The 19,377-nt window shown below is 45.4% G+C and overlaps 3 protein-coding genes across 3 annotated transcripts; 2 read left to right on the forward strand and 1 right to left on the reverse strand.

The window, feature by feature from the left end:
• Positions 1 to 124: 124 nt before the first annotated feature.
• FAM136A (family with sequence similarity 136 member A) lies at positions 125 to 3,130 on the forward strand. The gene is made up of 3 exons (XM_026657666.2): positions 125 to 264; positions 844 to 984; positions 2,732 to 3,130. The coding sequence occupies exons 1-3, from the start codon at positions 178 to 180 to the stop codon at positions 2,918 to 2,920; spliced, it is 417 nt and encodes a 138-aa protein (XP_026513451.1). The 5' UTR covers positions 125 to 177; the 3' UTR covers positions 2,921 to 3,130.
• A 3,140-nt stretch (positions 3,131 to 6,270) lies between these two features.
• Positions 6,271 to 8,322, forward strand: SNRPG (small nuclear ribonucleoprotein polypeptide G). Its single transcript, XM_024207765.2, has 4 exons — positions 6,271 to 6,354; positions 6,951 to 6,973; positions 7,606 to 7,730; positions 8,127 to 8,322. Exons 1-4 carry the CDS (start codon positions 6,323 to 6,325, stop codon positions 8,175 to 8,177), a joined length of 231 nt encoding a protein of 76 aa, XP_024063533.1. The 5' UTR covers positions 6,271 to 6,322; the 3' UTR covers positions 8,178 to 8,322.
• A 3,759-nt stretch (positions 8,323 to 12,081) lies between these two features.
• PCYOX1 (prenylcysteine oxidase 1) lies at positions 12,082 to 18,376 on the reverse strand. Its single transcript, XM_026657669.2, has 5 exons — positions 18,149 to 18,376; positions 15,956 to 16,130; positions 14,775 to 14,986; positions 14,191 to 14,343; positions 12,082 to 13,797 (listed from the first exon to the last, which is right to left on the reverse strand). Exons 1-5 carry the CDS (start codon positions 18,258 to 18,260, stop codon positions 13,139 to 13,141), a joined length of 1,311 nt encoding a protein of 436 aa, XP_026513454.1. The 5' UTR covers positions 18,261 to 18,376; the 3' UTR covers positions 12,082 to 13,138.
• Between the last annotated feature and the right edge of the window lie 1,001 nt (positions 18,377 to 19,377).

The raw sequence follows: 19,377 nt of genomic DNA on the forward strand, positions 1-19,377 counted from the left end.
GGGGGGATCCCAGGCTTGCAATGCCCTCAGCCGGGCACCAGAGGCCGCTGTTCCCCCCCAGCCAGGGACCCCCTTTCCCCTTGTCCCCTCGGAAGCGCCGGGCTGCGCTGACCCGGAAGTGAACGCAGGGGGCGGCCGGTGTCCTCTGGCCCATGTGGGCGCTGCCGGGCGGGCGGTATGGCCGAGGCTCAGCAGAGCAGGATGCAGGAGGCCATCGACAGCATGGTGCAGGGGCTGGAGCGGGAGAACATCCGGAAGATGCAGGTAACGGGGAGGGGAGGAGCTGGGGTCCCCACTGGCCCCTCTCCGCCCCCCCTTCTCTGCTGCCCGCCCCAGCACCTCCCCCATTTACTGCCCCCCACATCCACCTGCTCCTCTCCCCCCAACAGCCCCCATTAGCACCCTGCTCTCTGACCCATTGCCATGCCTTCCCTGGGGGCCTGGCCCTCTCTGGTAATGGGAGGAGGAAACCAGTGAGCCTGCCCCCCGCCTCCCCCCCCGTATGTGTGTGTAGGTAGAGGGACCCTGGGGGAAGGGGTCAGTGAACTGTGCCCCCAGGCCTGCTGAAGCGTGTGAGCAGGGATCTGGGCCCCTCACCGGATTGGGGTAGGTGGGTGGGTGGGTCAGTGCTATGCTCAAGGAGAGTTGGGTGTCAAAGCCAGACAAGTCTGGTTGGGAGGTCTGCACTATATGCCCAGGGCCCCCACTGGATAGGGTATGTGTATTGGGAGTGAGGGGTTCAGATGCGCGTTGCTACAGGCAATAGCTTTGCAAAAGCCCAGCCTCTGGTGCCACGGAGCCCGCAGCCCGATCCCAGCCAGCGTTCTTTCCCGCTCTTTGCAGGGTAACATGTTTCGGTGCAGCGCCGACTGCTGCGAGAATGACATGGCCTCCATGCAGCAGGTGCACCATTGCATCGAGCGCTGCCACGCGCCCCTGGCCCAGGCCCAGGCCGTCGTCACCAAAGAGCTGGAGAGGTTTCAGGTGCGGAGAAGGTGACCGATGGACCCCGGAGCGGGTTAGCACTGACGTGCCATAGGGAAATAGCATTGACAGTGGCGATCTACTGGGCCCCAACTCCCCATGGAATCTTCTCCCGGTTTAGTTTCAAGCCGTGTGCAGAGGTTTGCCGTGGATGTGGACGGGTTTGGGATGTGGGGCGAGTCAGTGCTGTGCCAAACCCCGTTGCAAAAGTAACCTGGACAAAAGGGGACGCACCCAAGCAGAGAGTTGGTAACATGAACGGCGCATCTCATTTTGGAGAAGAGAAGGCTGTGAGGGAGGGGGGTATTGGATCCTCAAGGTTCTGCTCTGTGTTAAATCCAGGCTCATTATGCAGCACAAGGCTTGAAAGCTCAGGTCATCAGGAAGGAGAACCTCCTGCAAAGAGAACGTGTCTCGTTAGGATAGATTTTTTTTTCCAGTGCTCCAGTTCTAGTGCTGGTGAAAGGTGCTAGTCTGAAAGCAGGGAGGCTGGAGCAGGCGGGAGTCCTTGGAGCACCTATGGAGTGGGCAGAGGGAAAGCTTTGATCTATCTGAGGTATTTTGATGGCCCCCGTTACCATTGTATCTCAGAGCCTCCCAGTCTGTTCACACATTCCCTTCACAACACCCTGGGAGGTAGGGCAGTGCTGGTCTCAGTTTACAGATTGGGAACTGAGGCACACAGAGTCCTTTGCCCAAGATCACACAGGACGTCTGTGGCCAAGCAGGGACTTATGCTCAGGTCTCCCATGTTTTAACGACAGGACCGCCCTTTCTCTCTTTGCCACACTACTGAATTTGACTCCGTCCTGCTTCAGAAGGATGGCATTTTGGGGTCATAGAACAATGTGATCTGCAAGGGCCTCTCTCCTGAGAATCTCAATAGGGGTCCCAGCAGTGGTACAGCTAGGGTGACCAGACAGCAAATGTGAAAAATCGGGACAGGGGGTGGGGGGTAATAGGAGCCTATATAAGAAAAAGACCCCAAAATCAGGACTGTCCCTATAAAATCGGGACAACTGGTCACCCTAGGTACAGCTTTTTTTATGCAGGGGAGATGCCTACTAGGAACTGGGCTGAGACCCACCAAGCGTATTTCCCATAGAGCATCATGCAGCCATTGCAACATCTCTAAGCTGCTACCGACCTGAGTTTGGTTAATACTGATGACCTAGAGGTGAAATGCCCTGTGTCAAATACACATCATTCAGTCCTTGGTCTCCATGTAAACTGCTAGCCACATGGAACAGTGAGAGTAATTAACCACTGGAACAACTTACCAAGGGTTTTGATGGATCACTGACGATTTTAAATCAGGATTGGATGTTTTGCAGAAAGCTCTGCTCTAGGAATTATTTTGGGGCATTCTCTGGCCTGTGTAGTACAGGAGATCAGACTAGATGATCACAATTGTCCCTTCTGGCCTTGAATCAATGAGCTAGGCTGAGACACCCTGCCCGACTTATTGCATGTAGACCACCGCATAGCCTCTGATAGTTGTTGGATAACCTAAGTAAAATGAGTTTGGAGGTCTCATTGCAAATGGTGATAAACTTCCAGCCCACAGCAAGCTTCATTCTTCTGCCATCCATCCCCTCTATTAGAAATAGTTTTATTCTGTGTCCAAAGGCATGACCTCCACTTCTTAGATGGCAGGCTAAGAGCTCATTTGTCCAGCCACTCCACCACCCAATGCATTTTGCTCGCAGCTGCATGAACTCTAACTGTCTGGAATTCTCGTTTGCAGGACCGTTTGGCTCGCTGCACGATGCACTGTAATGACAAAGCCAAAGATTCCCTGGATTCAGGGAGCAAGGAGCAGCAGGTGAAACAACAGCTGGAGAGCTGCGTGACGAAGTGCGTGGACGATCACGTGCATCTCATCCCCAGCATGACCAAGAAAATGAAGGAGACTCTGGCAGCCATTGCACAATAAAGCTGTGTCTGTTTGGGGAGAGAGAGGGAGACGTGTAGTTCCTATTAAAAGAGAGACGTGCACACGGAGATTCGTGTTGGAAATTGAGGAATGAAAATGGATGACAAGGGTGATTTTGTATTTTCCAAGTATTGCAGTGGTCCATTCAAGAGCTGGTTTGGTTTAAGGGCTTGGTGGTCTGGGGCTGATTTGAGGAGTGCCACCAGTTGTGACAGACTAGTGACTTTGCCCCAGTCCTCAAAGGATTAATGGTTAGTGTATATACAGACCATGCTGATAATAGCAGTGTCCTCCACTGACCTTGACGTCCCTCGTGAATGTAGAGCTGCTGGAAGGCACCAGTTTAACAGGCCTGGAGCCTGAAGGGCCTATATCCCTAAGAAGGTATAACAGCAATGCAAGCTTCCCCAGTGCTGCCTAACCAATATGCCTCAATAGTGCCCTGCAGGAGTTAAGGGCCAGGTTCTCAGCAGATGTAAATCAGTGTAGCTCCGTTAGTGTCAGTGGAGCTGTGCCAGTGTAAACCCACTGAGGATCTGGCTCCAAAAGTCCAGTCTCCGTGTACTTTTCATGGTGGTGATGTGAGGGGCTAGGAGGATTTGAAGTGAAACTATCACTTGGTTGGGTTTGAACTGATGCCCTAGAGTTCAAATGTCCAGTGTCCCTGCCTCACTTGTTCTCCAGGCTGTTGTGAACAGGGGGACAGGAATTTCTCCTCCTCAGCTGCTCTCATATCTGCAGAACTTATTGTCTAGCACTGACAGGTTCCCTTTGTCCCTCTAGTGCAGGTGCCTTTTGCTGTTGGAAGGAACAGTTGAAAAGGGAGTGTATGCAATGTATTAGATAATCAGTCTGTTTCTCTTACAATGTTTCTTCCACCAGGAGACACGAAGTAGTCAGGGAGAATATTTTTGCATTGGTAGGTCAAGTCTGCAGTTAAAACATCTTCGGCCTCTACTGCCACTCACACTGGTATAAATCAGGAGTAATTCCATTGGAATAAATGGAGATATGCCTGTGTGTAAACCCAGTGTGACTGAGTGGAGAATCAGCCCCTTGACTTCCTCTGATCTCATCAGGCCACCAACCCTGCAGTGTCTAATTCTACTAAGAGAGCAAGGTCATCCAGCGCCGATGAGTCACGAGAAGTAGCATGGTGTGTTGGAAAGGAATGGCCAATGCCACTTAATGATCCACTCCTGCTGGTTTTACACCAGTATGACTCTATTGGCTTTAGTGGAGTTACTCCTGATTTATAGTGGGGTAAGGAATAGCAGTGTTGGGCCTGAAGTCTATCATTAAGAGTTATACCAGGTACATTGTTCCATGCAGTGTGGCATAAATAACTGTCCTCACCTGAGCCTCTGCAAAACAACCACTGAAGGTTTTAATAGGCGGATTCTCTCCTCCTTTTTGACTTGATATTCCTAATTAAACACACAGAGAGCCTGTCTCTGTTCTCCCTCATCCTGGTATAAATCAGGAGTTTCTCTGCTAAAGTAATGGATTTACAGCAGCATAAATGCACAATCAGATTCTGCAGCATGTTGCAGTGCAGGCTTGAGGTCGATTTCAGACCTTGTTCTTCCCTGGAGCAGCAGGGACAGGGAGCAATGCAGAGGAGGTTGGCTTGAATGCTGGGGCAAGGTTAATGCGCTCCATTAGTCATGGAGCAGCATTACTGGCTGCCTCAGATGTGGAACTACTCAGCTACAGGAGGAGGGAGTTCTGAAATCTGTGGTCCTCAAGGTAAATGAGCACAATACAGAGATGATCACCACCAAACTAAAAAGGGGAAATGACATCCAGTAAACAGCAGCACCACCATCTTGTCCTGTGCTTGTGGCTGGAGACACTGTAGCAAGTATCTTAGGATGGTTCTATTTATTGTGAGCTGAATGACCTGTCTGTACCTTCTCAGGAACAGCTATAATGAACACAACCATTTTGTTCTGTCCTTTTAAAAACTGATTTATTTTCTAAAAGTTTGATTCAAAAATAAATTTTAGATGACAACTCCTCTGTATTTTTACTTACGCCAAGGCTCGTCATGGCTTCATTGTGAGAAGTGCTAGATTTTGATTTTATATGTTCTAGTGTGTTTTCCTCTCTTGAACTCTTCATTTTGTATTATAGCTGTAGCCAGTGGGTTTCACTGCTAACATTTAAAACAGCTCTAGTTCCAACTCACTGCTTGGGAACCAAAGGGCAACCTTATTAGTAATCATGTTTAGTGCCTAGGGGGAGCCAATGCCAAATGGAGCTCCATCGTGCTAGAGCAGGGGTAGGCAACCTATGGCACGCATGCCAAAGGCGGCACACGAGCTGATTTTCAGTGGCACTCACACTGCCTGGGTCCTGACCGCCGGTCCGGGGGTCTCTGCATTTTAATTTAATTTTAAAGGAAGCTTCTTAAACATTTTAAAAACCTTATTTACTTTACATACAATAGTTTAGTTATATATTATAGACTTATAGAAAGAGACCTAAAAACGTTAACGTGTATTACTGGCACACGAAACCTTAAATTAGAGTGAATAAATGAAGACTCGGCACACCGCTTCTGAAAGGTTGCTGACCCCTGTGCTAGGGGCTTTGCAAACAGAATAGTGGAGAGTCCCTTCCCCAAGGAGCTTACAATCGAAATAGACAAGACAGGGAAAGGGGGCGAAAGGGGTGGCAGCAAAGGCTTCTCCTGCATTGGAATTTCTGATTGGTTTCCAGTCACCTCTAAATCAGAGCAAGATCCACATTTTGGACGTGTTCGAAACCCGAATTGGCATTTGGATTTTGTAACGTTTTAAATGAGACGAACCAAAAACGTTTATCCAAACCTCCTGCGTTTGGGCTGCTCTGGCTCCAATGTAAGCTGCTGTAGGTGAGCAGCTAAATACTACAAGCAGGGTCGTATTGCCGTGGGGAACCGCGCATCAATATTTTTGGTGCTTCAGTGTTTATGGTGCAATGGCAAGACCGCTGCTGACGGCTCCGTGTGGTGAATTGGCTTTGTCACCATCTGCTGTCAAGGTGCCTTCTGCAACTATGTTGCTCCCGAGCTGCCACTAAGTAGATAAAGCCTCTATTCTGAGGAATACGGGGGAAGTGAGTCACGTGCCCTCGCTGTAGCGCTGCCGGGAGGGTGGGGAGGAAGCGGCACGGCCCGCATTGGCTGTCGGGTCAGTGAGGTCACCCGCAGAATACAACGGCGATCACGCTGGTTGGCTTAAGTGATTTTTAAGTCATACGCATGCGTTCCCGGCGTTACTGTTGATTGGGTGAAAGGGGTTAAGCACGCGGCCTCGGCGTAATCCCTGATTGGTTGCTGAGCCGCGGACGCGGTGACGCCAGAACTGGATCCGTGCGGAGGAGCGCCAGGCGGTTGTGGTGGACTGAGGCAGCACCATGAGTAAAGCGCACCCGCCCGAGCTGAAGAAGTGAGTGCGGCCGGGGGAAAGCGGGGATCGCCGCCCCGGGGCGGGGGGGATGTGGAGCCAGCGGGGGTAGCCCCCGGGCCATAATTTCAGTAGGACCCACCTTTATTGCCTACTCCCCCAGCGTCCCGGCATGCACTGCGCTGACCAGCGGGGCCTCTCTCTCTGCGCGGGGTGGGAAGTAACCCCTTCCCCTCCCCCCGTGCTGGGCACGTGGTGCCACCTCGGGCAGGGCCCTGGGGCAGCCCCGCCCCATCCACCTTGGCAAGGGGCACGTGCGTAGGGACCAGCCCACCCCCCGCTCAATTCTGGGTGACATTAGCCTGGGTGCCCCAGAGGCGCCCCCCCACCCCAATACATGTAGAGCTTCAACTGGCTGTTTGCCCTTGGTCAGGCTGGCTGCAGTGCAGTGGTAACATGCCCAGCGAACACCGCACTGAGCCCATACATTGCCCATGGCTTGACACCTGCGTACAAACCAATGGGATGCCAGGGAGAGGGCCTATGGGCCAGGCTGTTTGTGTTTTACGTTAACTCGTATCATCTTTCTGCCCCATTAATGTGTGTCTCTCTCTCCCTCCTCCCCCTTATGCTTTCAGATTCATGGACAAGAAGCTATCACGTGAGTTATTTATGTGCCTAGATTTATTCTAAGCATCACTGTCATTTTAAAGTTCCTATTGTAGTAGGAAGAGAGCCTGAGACATAAGCCCTTGTATTAGAGGCCTGGTATGAGGCAGGACCTGCTCACAGAATCCGGCAAGAACAGGGCTGATATTGTAGAAGTACACATTCCTAAGAAGTGCTAGTCAGTGTACTTGCGCAAACACATCCTGATATCAAGGATGGTACAAAAACATTCCCCAAGGATAACAGGAACACATCAGAACAGTGGTCACTAGCACACTAAGTGCCTAACCACTACGAAGCCTTAATGTAACTTTACTCCTGCATTTTGAGGGATATTATACGTGATATCAGACCACGGTCTGCTAATATCGACCACCATCCAGACTTCCTTGTTATACTGCATTTTTGCATATGAAGCCTGTGGTATGGGGAATACTAGTTCTAGTAAGCAATGGGCCGTTCACATGCAGTATGACTAAATAGTGTTTCAAACTGTCATAGCATTAAAAGATGGTTCTAAAGCTCCGGTCTCAAAGGTAACACTTTGTAACCAAGAAAGCTAAGTACTACAGCTGCATGCCGGTAACTTTTTTTTTATTATTATTTATCAAATATTTCTTCTAGTGAAGTTAAATGGTGGCCGACATGTCCAAGGGATATTGCGAGGGTTTGACCCCTTCATGAATCTAGTGATAGACGAGTGTGTGGAGATGGCACAAGGTGGACAACAGAACACTATAGGGATGGTGGTAAGTATAGAGTTTTCACCCCTATTGGATGGTATGGGTTGAAACATTTTGGGGGGGGGGGGTCTTTATTTCAGACTCTCTTTCCCCAGTCCCCACCGGTCATGGTGATGAGCACTATTTTCTAGCAAATGTGCCTGAACCAGGTGAATTCTAGGAAACTAGCTAGTCCACACCGTATCTGTCACTGAATAATCTCTGGGCGGTTTATGGGTCAAAGTTAATTGCTGTTCCTGTTTCTAGAAGAGCTAATCTGGAGAAATATACATGCTGTAGACAGCTTCCTAGCTGGGTTTTTTTGGTAGTATTAAATACTCCTGATCTTTGTCCCATCTCTAGTTTTGCTAAACCACATTGGTTGTTATAGAATTCTAATCTTTTTATATTCCTTATTTTTAGGTAATACGAGGAAACAGCATCATCATGTTAGAAGCCTTGGAACGAGTATAGATTAAGCAGTGAACTCCTGCCTAGAGCTGTGATAAACCTCCCCTTAACGCCAGCTGTATTGCTAACTAATGAGGATTCTTCAGGAACTGTACATCCCTCATGTAAACTTATTTTTGTTAAATAAATTTTGTAATGGTTAACATAACTTGAGTAAATTAATTTAACTTCCTCTTAAAACTGGTGCCAGTTGCCTGCCGAAGTATCTTGTGCATATTCCAGGAAGTCTTGGCTCTTGAGTGCAACAGAAGTAAGTGAGAGACTTGTGTTGATTTATATTTCTGTGGTAGTACAATAGGTGAGCTATACTTTTTTTATTTGACCATTTTATTAATACACAAGCTTTTAGGCCAGCATGACTAGAGACTTTTTATCTTTCCTCTCCATTATTTCAAGTGAAAAATGTCTAGGAACAGGTCTCCAGTCTTCACAGCAGAAAAGAGCCAGAATCTGGACTGTGAATCTTTTCCTATGTTACTAGTAGCACTGTGAATTTCAATCTGCCTCTTTCCCATCTATTTTGGCCTATTTTTAAATGGCTTTAGGGCAGAAAGGTACTGAATTACTAATCTTTTTCCTTATCCGGGGGCTGGGGAAGGATGGCCTAAAGGATTTAGGCTATCCTGGTCCGGTCACAAGTCCAGCTGGTGGAGTCCGGAGGGGATGTGAAAAAGCCCAGAGACTCTCTGCCTTTCCAGTAAAGCCTCCGGGTTCACCTTCAGTGATTACTACATGAGCTGGGTGCGTCAGGCTCCTGGGAAATCAAAAACAGTAAACATGGTTTGTCTTGTGTAGTGGTAATACTACTACTCCATTGTGATGTTTCTGGTGTTCAAACCATTCCAGCTGGTTCTGATAGTCAAACAGCAGTGTATTTACCATAGTGAACAACTCTAGCACAGTATAATAGATGAACTCCTGCACAGTGAGCTGTTTCCTCCTCATGTGAACTAACATTTATAGCTAGTTGAGTTACAGCAGCAGATAATTTGGCCTCTGGACATGTGATTCATAGTTCAAGTTTGCTACTGTGGTGCAAAACATCTCAAACAATGAAATCCTTTAATATGCTAGGGTTTGGCTGATGCATTTGCCCCACCTTTTGCTTTACAAATAGGTGCACCTATTTAATTATGCAAAAATCAAAACTAGTTCCATTATAGCTGAATCACTTGCAGAGACATATGGTCTACTGCTACTGGAAACGGACTTAAAAATGCTGAAGAAAGAATATACCAGTCCTAAGGATCTTCAAAAGATTAAATTATCAATAACTAGCATGAACATAAATATTCTGGTATGAAGGTTCTGTGGCTTTACACTTTTCTCCACAGTAGATTAGAAGGCACAGACATGACTCATGGAAACAACCTAATCTTCCCAGGATATGCATCTACTGTTATGATCAAGCCCCTGATGCAGCTTGCTTCTCAATATCATCCTCTACTCTGGTAGTTTGTTTCAGAGGAAATGTTTATATTTAATTACCTTTAAACATAGAAAATTCAGTTGGAAGGCTTTACTTATGCTGCTAATAACACTGCAGCTTAGTAATATTGAGTTTTAAAAGCACAGATTATGGAATGAAATGCAAGTGCTAAATGGGGCATAAACAGGGGAAGGTGGTCTTATGAGAAGTCAATGGGACTAATCACATCCATAAGCGTTTGCAAGCTCAAGCGCCCAGTCAGTTTCAGGTTATTACTGTTGCAAAGATTGAAAGCTATTGGGACTAGTTAATGGTTGAACAACAGGTGTTAGTGAAAAAAATCTAAGGACAAATGAAGTATTTCCATAAAGCTTTAATTTTACAAACTAACATAGCCCCAAATTAAAAACATTATCAATTTTTTTTTTAAACAAAATTCCCTTTTGATAAACACCTTTAAAAGATTCCTTTAAAAAAGAGAGGGGGGTGGAGGGCTTCTGTTTCCTTGCTGATGTCTATTCAGCAAGACATTGCCTGGGGATAGGTGAAATACTATTAAATCACAAAGTAAAACTGAAAACAAAATATTTTATTTAGTCACCTTAGCTTTTATAGCTGATAAAGTGTCAATCAAATGTGATTCTCCCCACCCCCATTAACAGTGCTTCATTAGGTACCTTGAATTTCTGTTGAAATTAGACAGCAGGTAGAGCTACAAGTAAAAAACCATAAAAATGTATGCTGAGTATTGAATATCACTCCTTAAACTACTTGTAGGACTTCAGCTCACTAATTGGTTAAAGCAGCCTGATTTTTAAAAAAAACTGACCACTGACAACCACATATTTCTGCAAACATTTCGTAACCTCTCTGGAGCTCTGGTATTTAAAGCAAATAAGATTTAGGTAAGACGTGTTAGATTTACTGTGCTTGATCAGTCTGTGTAAGCTGTAAAGCTATCGAGAATTAAAACATTTAAATTAGCCTCATGTAGTGGGGCGTCTGCCCCACCCTCATGTTATAGAGGGGGCTGCAGCAGACCAGTGGGCCTGTGCAGGCGAACAGCCAATCAGAAAAGGACTTATTGGCAGCCAATCAGGGAGCGAGCAGTCAGTCTGTCCCAGGCTTTCTAGAGGGAAAGGGCCTGGCCCATGCAAGGGGCCGAAGGGGAAGTGGCCCAGGGACGTGGAGAGAAGGAGGGCAGGATGGCTGCCACTAGAGAGTCCCTGGGTTGGGACCTAGAGTAGTGGGTGGGCCTGGGTCCCCCCACATCCTCCTTGCCTTACGCCTGGCCGACGGGAGTGGCCGTCTTGGGCTGCCCCAACTCCCTGCCAAGAGGGGTGTGACTTTGGGGGTGCAGTTGCCCACATTGGCCGGGGTGCAGAGGGACAGCTGATTGACACACCCCCCCCGGAATGGGGCGAGGAGGGACTAAGGGGCACTGCCGGAGGGCAGTGGCTCAAAGAGGATGCCGCGAGTTGGGAGCAACGCGGGTCCACACGCCAATTGAGGACGAGACAACGGACGGGACACCACCAGGAGAGGGTACTCCACTGGACTGAGCTAATTCCTGAGGGTGACCAGCAAGAGGCACTGGGTGGTGAGTCCCAACACTGCTACAACTCACTTGTAAAAATATGGCCTCAGTGCCCTATGTCTTACAAGCAACAAATTTTACACAAGGTGTGCAATCAAAAGAAACAAGACCTCCCCCCGCCCAATTTACAAAGTAAAATCCCAAAATTATTTGGATCTCCCTTTTTACTGCATAGCTGGCATGTCTTTGTGATTGTATTGACTGCTGACTTTCATAACATTTCTGGTGTCTCTCACCCACTGTGACTAGTTAGGATTCTGTTGCATTAATGTGTTTATCATCATGTGTAGCATTCATCTCCCATGCTCCTACTGTAGCCCTCTATAAAAAATTTTATTTCTTTCTCCTGTTAAATACCCCCTGTATTCACTCACCTGAAAAGCATGCTTTAAAATAAATTACAGTACTGTTAATACATGCCATGTCAGACAAGTACTCTGTACAGAGATTGTCAAAAAAAAGGTAAGATTCCAATGTATGAATAACCAAACTTTAAAAAATACAATTGCAGTTCCTTGTGATCCCATGACTTATGGCCTTTTTCAAAGCTGTATATTAACTTCAGCTGGGAAGAAGCCACATTCACTGTTATCCAAATTATATTCAGGTTCTCTACCGTAGAACCTAACACTAGAACATAAGAACAGCCATACTGGGTCAGACCAAAGGTCCATCCAGCCCAGTATCCTGTCTACCGATAGTGGCCACTGCTAGGTGCCCCAGAGGGAGTGAACCTAACAGGCAATGATCAAGTGATCTCTCTCCTGCCGTCCATCTCCACCCTCTGACAAACAGAGGCTAGGGACACCATTCCTTACCCATCCTGGCTAATAACCATTAATGGACTTAACCTCCATGAATGTATCTAGTTCTCTTTTAAACCCTGTTGTAGTCCTAGCCTTCACAACCTCCTCAGGCAAGGAGGTCCACAGGTTGGCTGTGTGAAGAAGAACTTCCTCTTATTTGTTTTACAGATTTGGCTTCTAAGATTACAATAAAGCTAGAAGGAGAATGGGGGGGAAAAATCAATATTACAGAACATGCACCCAGACTGCTCCACACTTTAAAACTAAATACAGAAAACCCCTTTAAAACCAATTTAAAATTATTTTCCTTAAAAGAAGCAAAGTCAAATCTAGTAAAAGGGCTCTCAAAACCTTTTCAGATGGTAGAGCATTGCCTCTTTCTACTCACATAAGACCCCTGTCGCAACAAAAGCAATTGCTTAAAATGGAAAGGTAATACTATATTAGGAAACCATGGAATTAATTTCTACTGGACTTAAAGGTTAGCAGTTGGAAATGAAGTGAGCCAATAACATGGGACCAGACAGCCTCTTACAGGCTAGTTTCAGAACTTGATTTTGTCAATTTTTAAAATAAAATTACTTTAATATGTTACACCTGGCTCCACATCCCTCTGCCTTTTTCCTATATTTAAGAGTTTCCGTCACACCACAGGAGACACTAAGGCCTTTTCCTGCAAATACTTAACCACATGCTTACCTGTCAACAAGATCAGGGCCTAGGTAATTGTACATAAACAGGTCCTGATCCAGGAACGTATCCCCATTCAAGACTGCACTTAAGCACATGCTTAACTTTAAATACTTGCTTAAGTGCTTATCTTGAATAGGGATGGGCTTTAGCACATGCTTAAGTGCTTTCCTGAGCTGGGGTCAGAATACATAGGGGAAGGAGCAATTTAAAAATCCTACACCTCTCTGGAATTTTTCCACCTTCACTATTGTGATAGGTAACACTTGTGATTACTGTATCAGGTTAGAGGGGAAAATATTGCCATATATTCATTTTTAACAGTAAGGTGGGCCAGAAAGATGTAGCATTTGATCAATACCATGATCAATTTCCTCTGGCCCTCATTGGGCAATCTAGACTCATCAGCCACAGGGATTTGCCGCTCATACCTGGGTAAAACTCACAGCTCTGTTTTGAGTTTCTCATTTAAGTCCTCCTGGTCAATCATGTCCACATTTCCATACCAGCGATGGTAAGAAAGGAGGGCTGCATTTTTGGCGGCAACTGCGCTCATTTCCATGGCACTTGCCGCCCATTCTATGCCATTAAGGTAGTATATTCTATCATGCAGGATTATAGGCGGGCATTTCTTTGGGAGACTGTAGTGTGGGTAAGCCAGCCACTTCTTCTCTTTCACAGAGTCGTAGGATGAGAAAATCAAATTCATCTGCTCCTTGGTGAGAGGTTCTTTCGAGAACACTTTCCAAATGGCAGGTCCCATGGGTTGCTTCACTTCCTCGTGTGTGTTTTGGACAGGAGACACAACACCTATGCTGTCGATAAATAGGTTGGGATTTTCTGTTGTGAAAATGTCGGCTAAATGAAAGCGGGATGGGTCCTTGTAGCCGAAGAAGGATGCATTTATGCGCCCGTGAACAAAAGTTGCCACCGTCTGATGGTAACGATCTGAGAACTGTGCAAGAGGCGGGTTAAAGTTCCGGAAGGTGATGTTGGACATTTTACGATTCAGTGGTGTAGCAATAAGAACTATATCGTACATGTCTGTAGCTGACCCTGATGCAGAGTTGTAGCTCACTTCATACAGCTTAATCGTACCTCCTGGAAAAAAAATAAAATATTTAAGAAAATGCAGAATCCTCCTGGCAACAGGACATGAGTGTATATTTTTGGGTTAATGCTTTTGTAAACTAGATTTTTGGGGGGGGGGGGGGGTGTGGGGGGAATTTTCCCTTATTGGACTAAACTTTTGCGTCACATGTTGCACACCGGATCCTTTATTGACATAATTTAGAACAAGTTTTTCAGACTAGTGATTTTTGGGTGCCCAATTTGACTCCTCAGAAGGGGCCTAAAAATCAGACGGGCCTTATATGTATGTAGTGACCTGAATACCAGGGCTCTTGAGATGGGCAACCAAATGTTTCAGCATATGCCGATCTTTAGTTTTAAAGCCTTTTCCTCTTAAGTCCAAAGAAAGCGAGTGCACCTCACCTGTGCGTTTGGGCCGCGTTCTCTCCTCTATAGAGATAACTGTGCCAGAAATAAGTTGTGCTTTGGAAGCATAAAGAAGGCCAGTGCAGACAAGTTTGTTGCCACCTTTTACTGACCAAAGTCCAGAGTCAGCACCTGCCAAAGACACCGCGCCTGCCAGGGAAGAGAATGAAATTCCAAACACACTGTTCTAACATCCCATTCACTGAATTAAGCAGGGGACTGATCTTCACTCAGGGCTGGAATAGTAAAATGGAGCTAAGAAAACTATAGGTCGCTAGGAAAGTGACACACAAAACTTGCTAAAAATAATGGTACCAAACAGCTACTGAACAATTTGCTTTCCTATCAGAATATCACAGTGAGCGAAGATACTGTTGAGCAACAGAAGTAATCCCCCTTTCCTTAAGGTTGAATGCTTCGCCTTCAAAGCCTACCCATGTCTAGGGAGCAAGAATCCTAACAATGAAGCCAGAGTTTTCACTATAGCACAACAGAGGTCACAACACCCAGCCCTTTAATGACAGCTTCATCTGCCAGCAGAAACAGAACTATGTAAGTATGGAAGACAATTAAACACGCACCTACAAACCCATTAATGTTGGCACCTTGGCCGTAATTGACTCTCATGATTGGAGTAACCACCTCATAGATAAACTTCTGGGAGAAGCCAGCCTTCTGCATAGTCTCATCAATGGTCCGATTCAGCATCTGGATAAAGTCATTCCCTCCGAGTGCATGAAGCAAGCCCTCCGTGCTGCTGAAGGAGTAGTCATGAGACTGATAACGGTAGATTCTTTATCCAAAAGGAGAGAGACATATAAATCAATTAATAAAAGACTAATCTGGACTATACAGATTAGCACAGAACAATTGATTTGCAGTCACTGACATATTGTAAATGAAAAACATTTACAGAAATAGCAAAATTTCTGAGTGCAGTTCCAGTTTTTTGTTTTTCTCTGCAAAGACCAGTATGCGGAAGGGTCTGACCATTTTAGATTCTGTCTTCTGTCCCACTGCTCCCTCCTGACAACTGAGATCAGCTGTAGTGTTCGTGCTGATAGTCCTTGGAGGGACGTTCTTGGGAACTGGAGACAAGGGATTCTCAATGGGACCATCAGAATCTCTTAACCTTCAGAAACAAGGGACAAGGCTCATCTTGCCAGCCAAACCATAGCCTAACATCTAAAACAAAGCCCTTTTGGGTCTTTTCATAAGTTTCCTGACTTCTTTCCAAGTGGGTGGGTACTTTTGCTCACTGCAGGCAGTTATAAATTAACGCCTGTTTCTGTGTTTTATGCACCCAAATGCCAGTGTGATGGACACACTATGTTAGGGCAAATTGTACTGATGACTCCTTTCGCTCAAAATTATATTGTCTGGTTTACATTGTACAATGTACAAGTGGTGATTGCTGTGTTTGTGCTTACTACTACAAAGTAGCACTGTTTAAACGGTAATCCTGTTTTAATTAGAACAGTTCACAAAGTAAAAGGGCAGGCAACAAAAACTACTCAGAGATCACCCCACTGCCATGAGGAATGAATCCTGGGTTGCCCTAGCTATATTGCGACATACGCTCATAGGAAAAAAGACCCAAGAAGATCACAGAAGAGAAACAGAAAGAGGGTCAAGAAAAAGAAAACTCAACTTTCACTTCTTTATTAAATGTTTCCACAGCATTGATCATAATAGATAGTACCTACCAGTTTTTAATCACTCCAGCAGGAGAATTAATTTAGTTCAGGCTGTACATCATTACCTCATAAACTTGTCCAAGATGTCTTCCACCCACATGTTCATTCGCAGAGGATTGAATCCATAATGCCACAGAAGTTTCAGAATATTGATAATGTACCAGCTACTCTCCTCAAATACAAATTCATCTCCATTGTAAATGCCCAGAAGGCCATGTCGGTTCTCAGGAACAGAAAGTCCTGCAAAGGAAAGAAATATCTGCCATAAGCTAACAGGGCCTGCTGGCATAATTTAAAAAGGATCAGGTCTATCTATTGCACTGTACTGCTTCAGGAAGCAGCAAAGATGCATCATTATAAGCAGTGACAAGTGCGATAATTTTGACTTATCAGTTCACACTGTCTCTAGATTTTTATTATTTCCTTTTACAAATCTTAGCAGCAAAGCTGGCTCTGAAAAATGTGAGTGGCGCCCCAAGAGTACAGGAGTTAGAAATGACTTCCTCTAAGATTATACCAGGATTATTTCAACTCAAGTAAATGATAACGTAATGAGCAGGATAGTGTGTATGTTCAGTATTGTCCTTGAGTGGAGAGAATCAAAGCTATTCAAACAGGCCCCGAGCTGCTAACAGAGATTCCCTTTCAGCTCAAGCACTATGAACCTGGACTTTGAATCAAGAAACTCTGAGTTCTAGTCTCTGTCTAGCTTTAAAATTCAGAGTGGCTGTGGTATACAGTATAGCAATAACCAGGAAGTTCATGGATTTGTTACAATATATCTTAGATATTTTGCTGTGGTCATCCCATTTAGTCAAGAGCACCTAAACACTTAGAAGGAACAGAGGGATCTTGCAAAAAAGCCTAGAAACAAAAATCAAGCGGCCCAACCCTCTAAAATAACATCATGAGTAATACACATGATTTGTTTGTTTATAACAGTCACCAAACTGACTCTAATAAGTTTTGTTAGTTGGGCAGATGTAACGAATACATCCCTGGGTTCACATTATACACACTATTGTAATAATCTTTGTACAAGATATGCCTTGTGAGGTATCATTTGAAAACTCTTTACTTGCGGATCAGTAATGTCATGGTAAAATGTGTGTAACAACTTAGAATCATAGGACTGGAAGGGACCTCGAGAGGTTATCTAGTCCTGTCCCCTGAACTTCCTGCATAAAGTTATATATTTCCCCTGTATAATGTTAAAAATACATGTTTAGACTCACGTAGCACCAAACTGGTCAAAGGGACCTGTCTTGAACAAAGGAGTGTATGCTTGTCTTAATTTGCATTTAAGCAGTAAACAGAGACCTCCAGGAGAAGGGGAGAAACAAGAAAATAAAGAAAGCTCACATAACTGAAAAAGACCAGCAGAGACCATCCTTCCACACACTTTGTCTCCTGGTTCTCAGCTGAAAATGTTTTTCAAGAGGGGGCTGAAACTATAAAAAGCAAACACACCTTTTCCCACCTCATTCTCTGCACCCAAGAAGAGAAAGGAAACAGCCTTTGGACTCTGTGGGAGGAGTCCTGACCCAAAGAGTTTGGTCAATAAAACTCTTTGAAGCATATGGCAAGAAACTTGCTTGAATCCAATATTGTTTGTTAAATTAGGCACTAGAAAGCATTTTATCTTAATTTTTCTTGTAACCTTTGTAACTTTTATGCCTCATTACTTGTACTCAAAATCTCTCTCTTGGTAGTTAATAATCTTGTTTTATTGTTTTTTCCAGTGTGTTTAAGTTAAAGTGTCCAGGTAACTCTAAGATAATAGGCTAGTATATTCTATTCCCTTAAAGGACTAACAGACTTAGTATATTTGGACTGTCCAGGAGAGGACGGGACAGTACAAGACATACATTTCTGAGGGGAAATCCAGGACTGGGAGTGTGTTGGGATCACCCTGCAGTATAACCAAGGCTGGTGAGAGCCAGGGTGTGACTGGCAGGCTGCAATTACACAAACACATCTGGGAGTGACCTGCATGCTGGAAGGCTGTTTGTGAGTAGTCCGGGTTGGAGGCTACATCAGCAAGACATTGCAAGGCACTCCAGGTTAGAAGGCAGGGGTGACACAGCCCTCCACTGGTCTGGATTGCACCCCAGTATGTCACAGCAGCCTGATGGATTGTCCTTTCATGTATACCAATGTAAAGCCATTGACTTAAATTGATGTTCCTCCTTATTTGCATTGGTGTGAGTGGAGAAATGAGCCCAGTGACTTCTGCTCCTTAGGAAAAAGACACATACCTAGCTCCTTGACGAAATGCTTCATATGTAGGTTAAGAGGATGGATGATGGACCCTCCTGCTTCATAGTCTTTTCCTTCCATGTTTATAGTAGCCAAACGGCCTCCCACCATCCCTCTCTCAAACACGTCAATCCGTACGTCTTTCCCAAACTTCTGGCGTAGAAAATAGGCTGCTGAGGTGCCCCCAATACCAGCTCCGATAACAGCTGAAAATACATTTTAAAAGGAAGTTATTTTCCCCACTTTAGTTAATTTCCACAGACATGTCCCAAGTCTTTGAATTCAGGCAGCCCTCCTGCTAGTGTCAATTGTGGCTCTCTTCCTCCAGTGCTGTCTCTATTGTTGGGACTATAGAGATGGAGTTTTCATTTTGAGGGTAGAATTTTCAAAAGCGCCTACATGACTTGGGCTCTTAAATCTCTTTTGTGCTTTTGAAAATCCCACCCTAAATTATTTAAAGCCACAACCCTGAGCTGAACATTAATTTGAGAGAAGCAGGAAACCACTCCAAAGGCCTGGTCTACGCTAGAGAATTAGTCAACTTAACTATGTCACTCAGGGGTGGGAAAAATCCACATCCGTGAGTGGCGCAATTACACCAACCTACCCCCAATGTAGTAAATTCTTCCATCGACCTAGCTACCGCCTCTCCCGGGAGGTGGATTGCTTCTACTGATGGGAGATCCCCTCCCATTGGCAGAAGTAGTGTCTGCACTGAAGTGCTACAATGGCACAGCTGTGCCCCTATAGCATTTCAAGACAAGCCCAAAGATTATGAGTTGCTCACATCCACATGGTAACACGTATCCTGTATGTAACGTAACTGGTGTGTCACGTAGCTGGTTCAGCATTCCAGGAACATTGGCAAATTTTGCTGCAGGGCAGGACTTGCAGCATCAATTAGTAATTCATATTTATCATTTATGGTAGCAAGATGAGGGACTTGCAAGCACTTGATGGACATGGGCAAGTTGCTTAGGCCCAGATCCACAAAGGTATTTAGGCTCCTAACTTCCTGGACCTTAGGCTCTCAGTGTTTCTCAAGGTATCCCCATACTACAGAGACTATATCTGTGTAGCTATGTCAGCATAGCTATGCCAATATAGCCCCCCCAGAGTAGATGCAGGCTCCACTAAGAGAAAGGGTTTTCCTGTCATTATAAGGCCACCCCCTCCCTGAATGAAGTTAGCTCTGTCGACAGAAGTCCCCTTCTGTTGACAGAGCTCC

The sequence above is a fragment of the Terrapene carolina genome, unplaced genomic scaffold, assembly GCF_002925995.2.
Source record: "Terrapene carolina triunguis isolate 2854851 unplaced genomic scaffold, T_m_triunguis-2.0 Scaffold53, whole genome shotgun sequence".
Taxonomy (NCBI): Eukaryota; Metazoa; Chordata; order Testudines; family Emydidae; genus Terrapene; species Terrapene triunguis.

What these genes read in the sequence shown, in the direction of transcription:
- FAM136A (XM_026657666.2), top strand. Translation starts at nt 178, where the DNA reads ATGGCCGAGGCTCAGCAGAGCAGGATGCAGGAGGCCATCGACAGCATG. An exon ending in AGAACATCCGGAAGATGCAG is followed by an intron (nt 265 to 843) that starts GTAACGGGGAGG and finishes CGCTCTTTGCAG; the next exon opens with GGTAACATGTTTCGGTGCAG. An exon ending in AAGAGCTGGAGAGGTTTCAG is followed by an intron (nt 985 to 2,731) that starts GTGCGGAGAAGG and finishes TCTCGTTTGCAG; the next exon opens with GACCGTTTGGCTCGCTGCAC.
- SNRPG (XM_024207765.2), top strand. Translation starts at nt 6,323, where the DNA reads ATGAGTAAAGCGCACCCGCCCGAGCTGAAGAA. An exon ending in CACCCGCCCGAGCTGAAGAA is followed by an intron (nt 6,355 to 6,950) that starts GTGAGTGCGGCC and finishes TTATGCTTTCAG; the next exon opens with ATTCATGGACAAGAAGCTAT. An exon ending in AGAACACTATAGGGATGGTG is followed by an intron (nt 7,731 to 8,126) that starts GTAAGTATAGAG and finishes CCTTATTTTTAG; the next exon opens with GTAATACGAGGAAACAGCAT.
- PCYOX1 (XM_026657669.2), bottom strand. Translation starts at nt 18,260, where the DNA reads ATGGTGGGAGGCCGTTTGGCTACTATAAACATGGAAGGAAAAGACTAT. An exon ending in CAACATTAATGGGTTTGTAG is followed by an intron (nt 14,344 to 14,774) that starts GTGCGTGTTTAA and finishes CTTCCCTGGCAG; the next exon opens with GCGCGGTGTCTTTGGCAGGT. An exon ending in AACGCGGCCCAAACGCACAG is followed by an intron (nt 13,798 to 14,190) that starts GTGAGGTGCACT and finishes TTTTTTTTCCAG; the next exon opens with GAGGTACGATTAAGCTGTAT.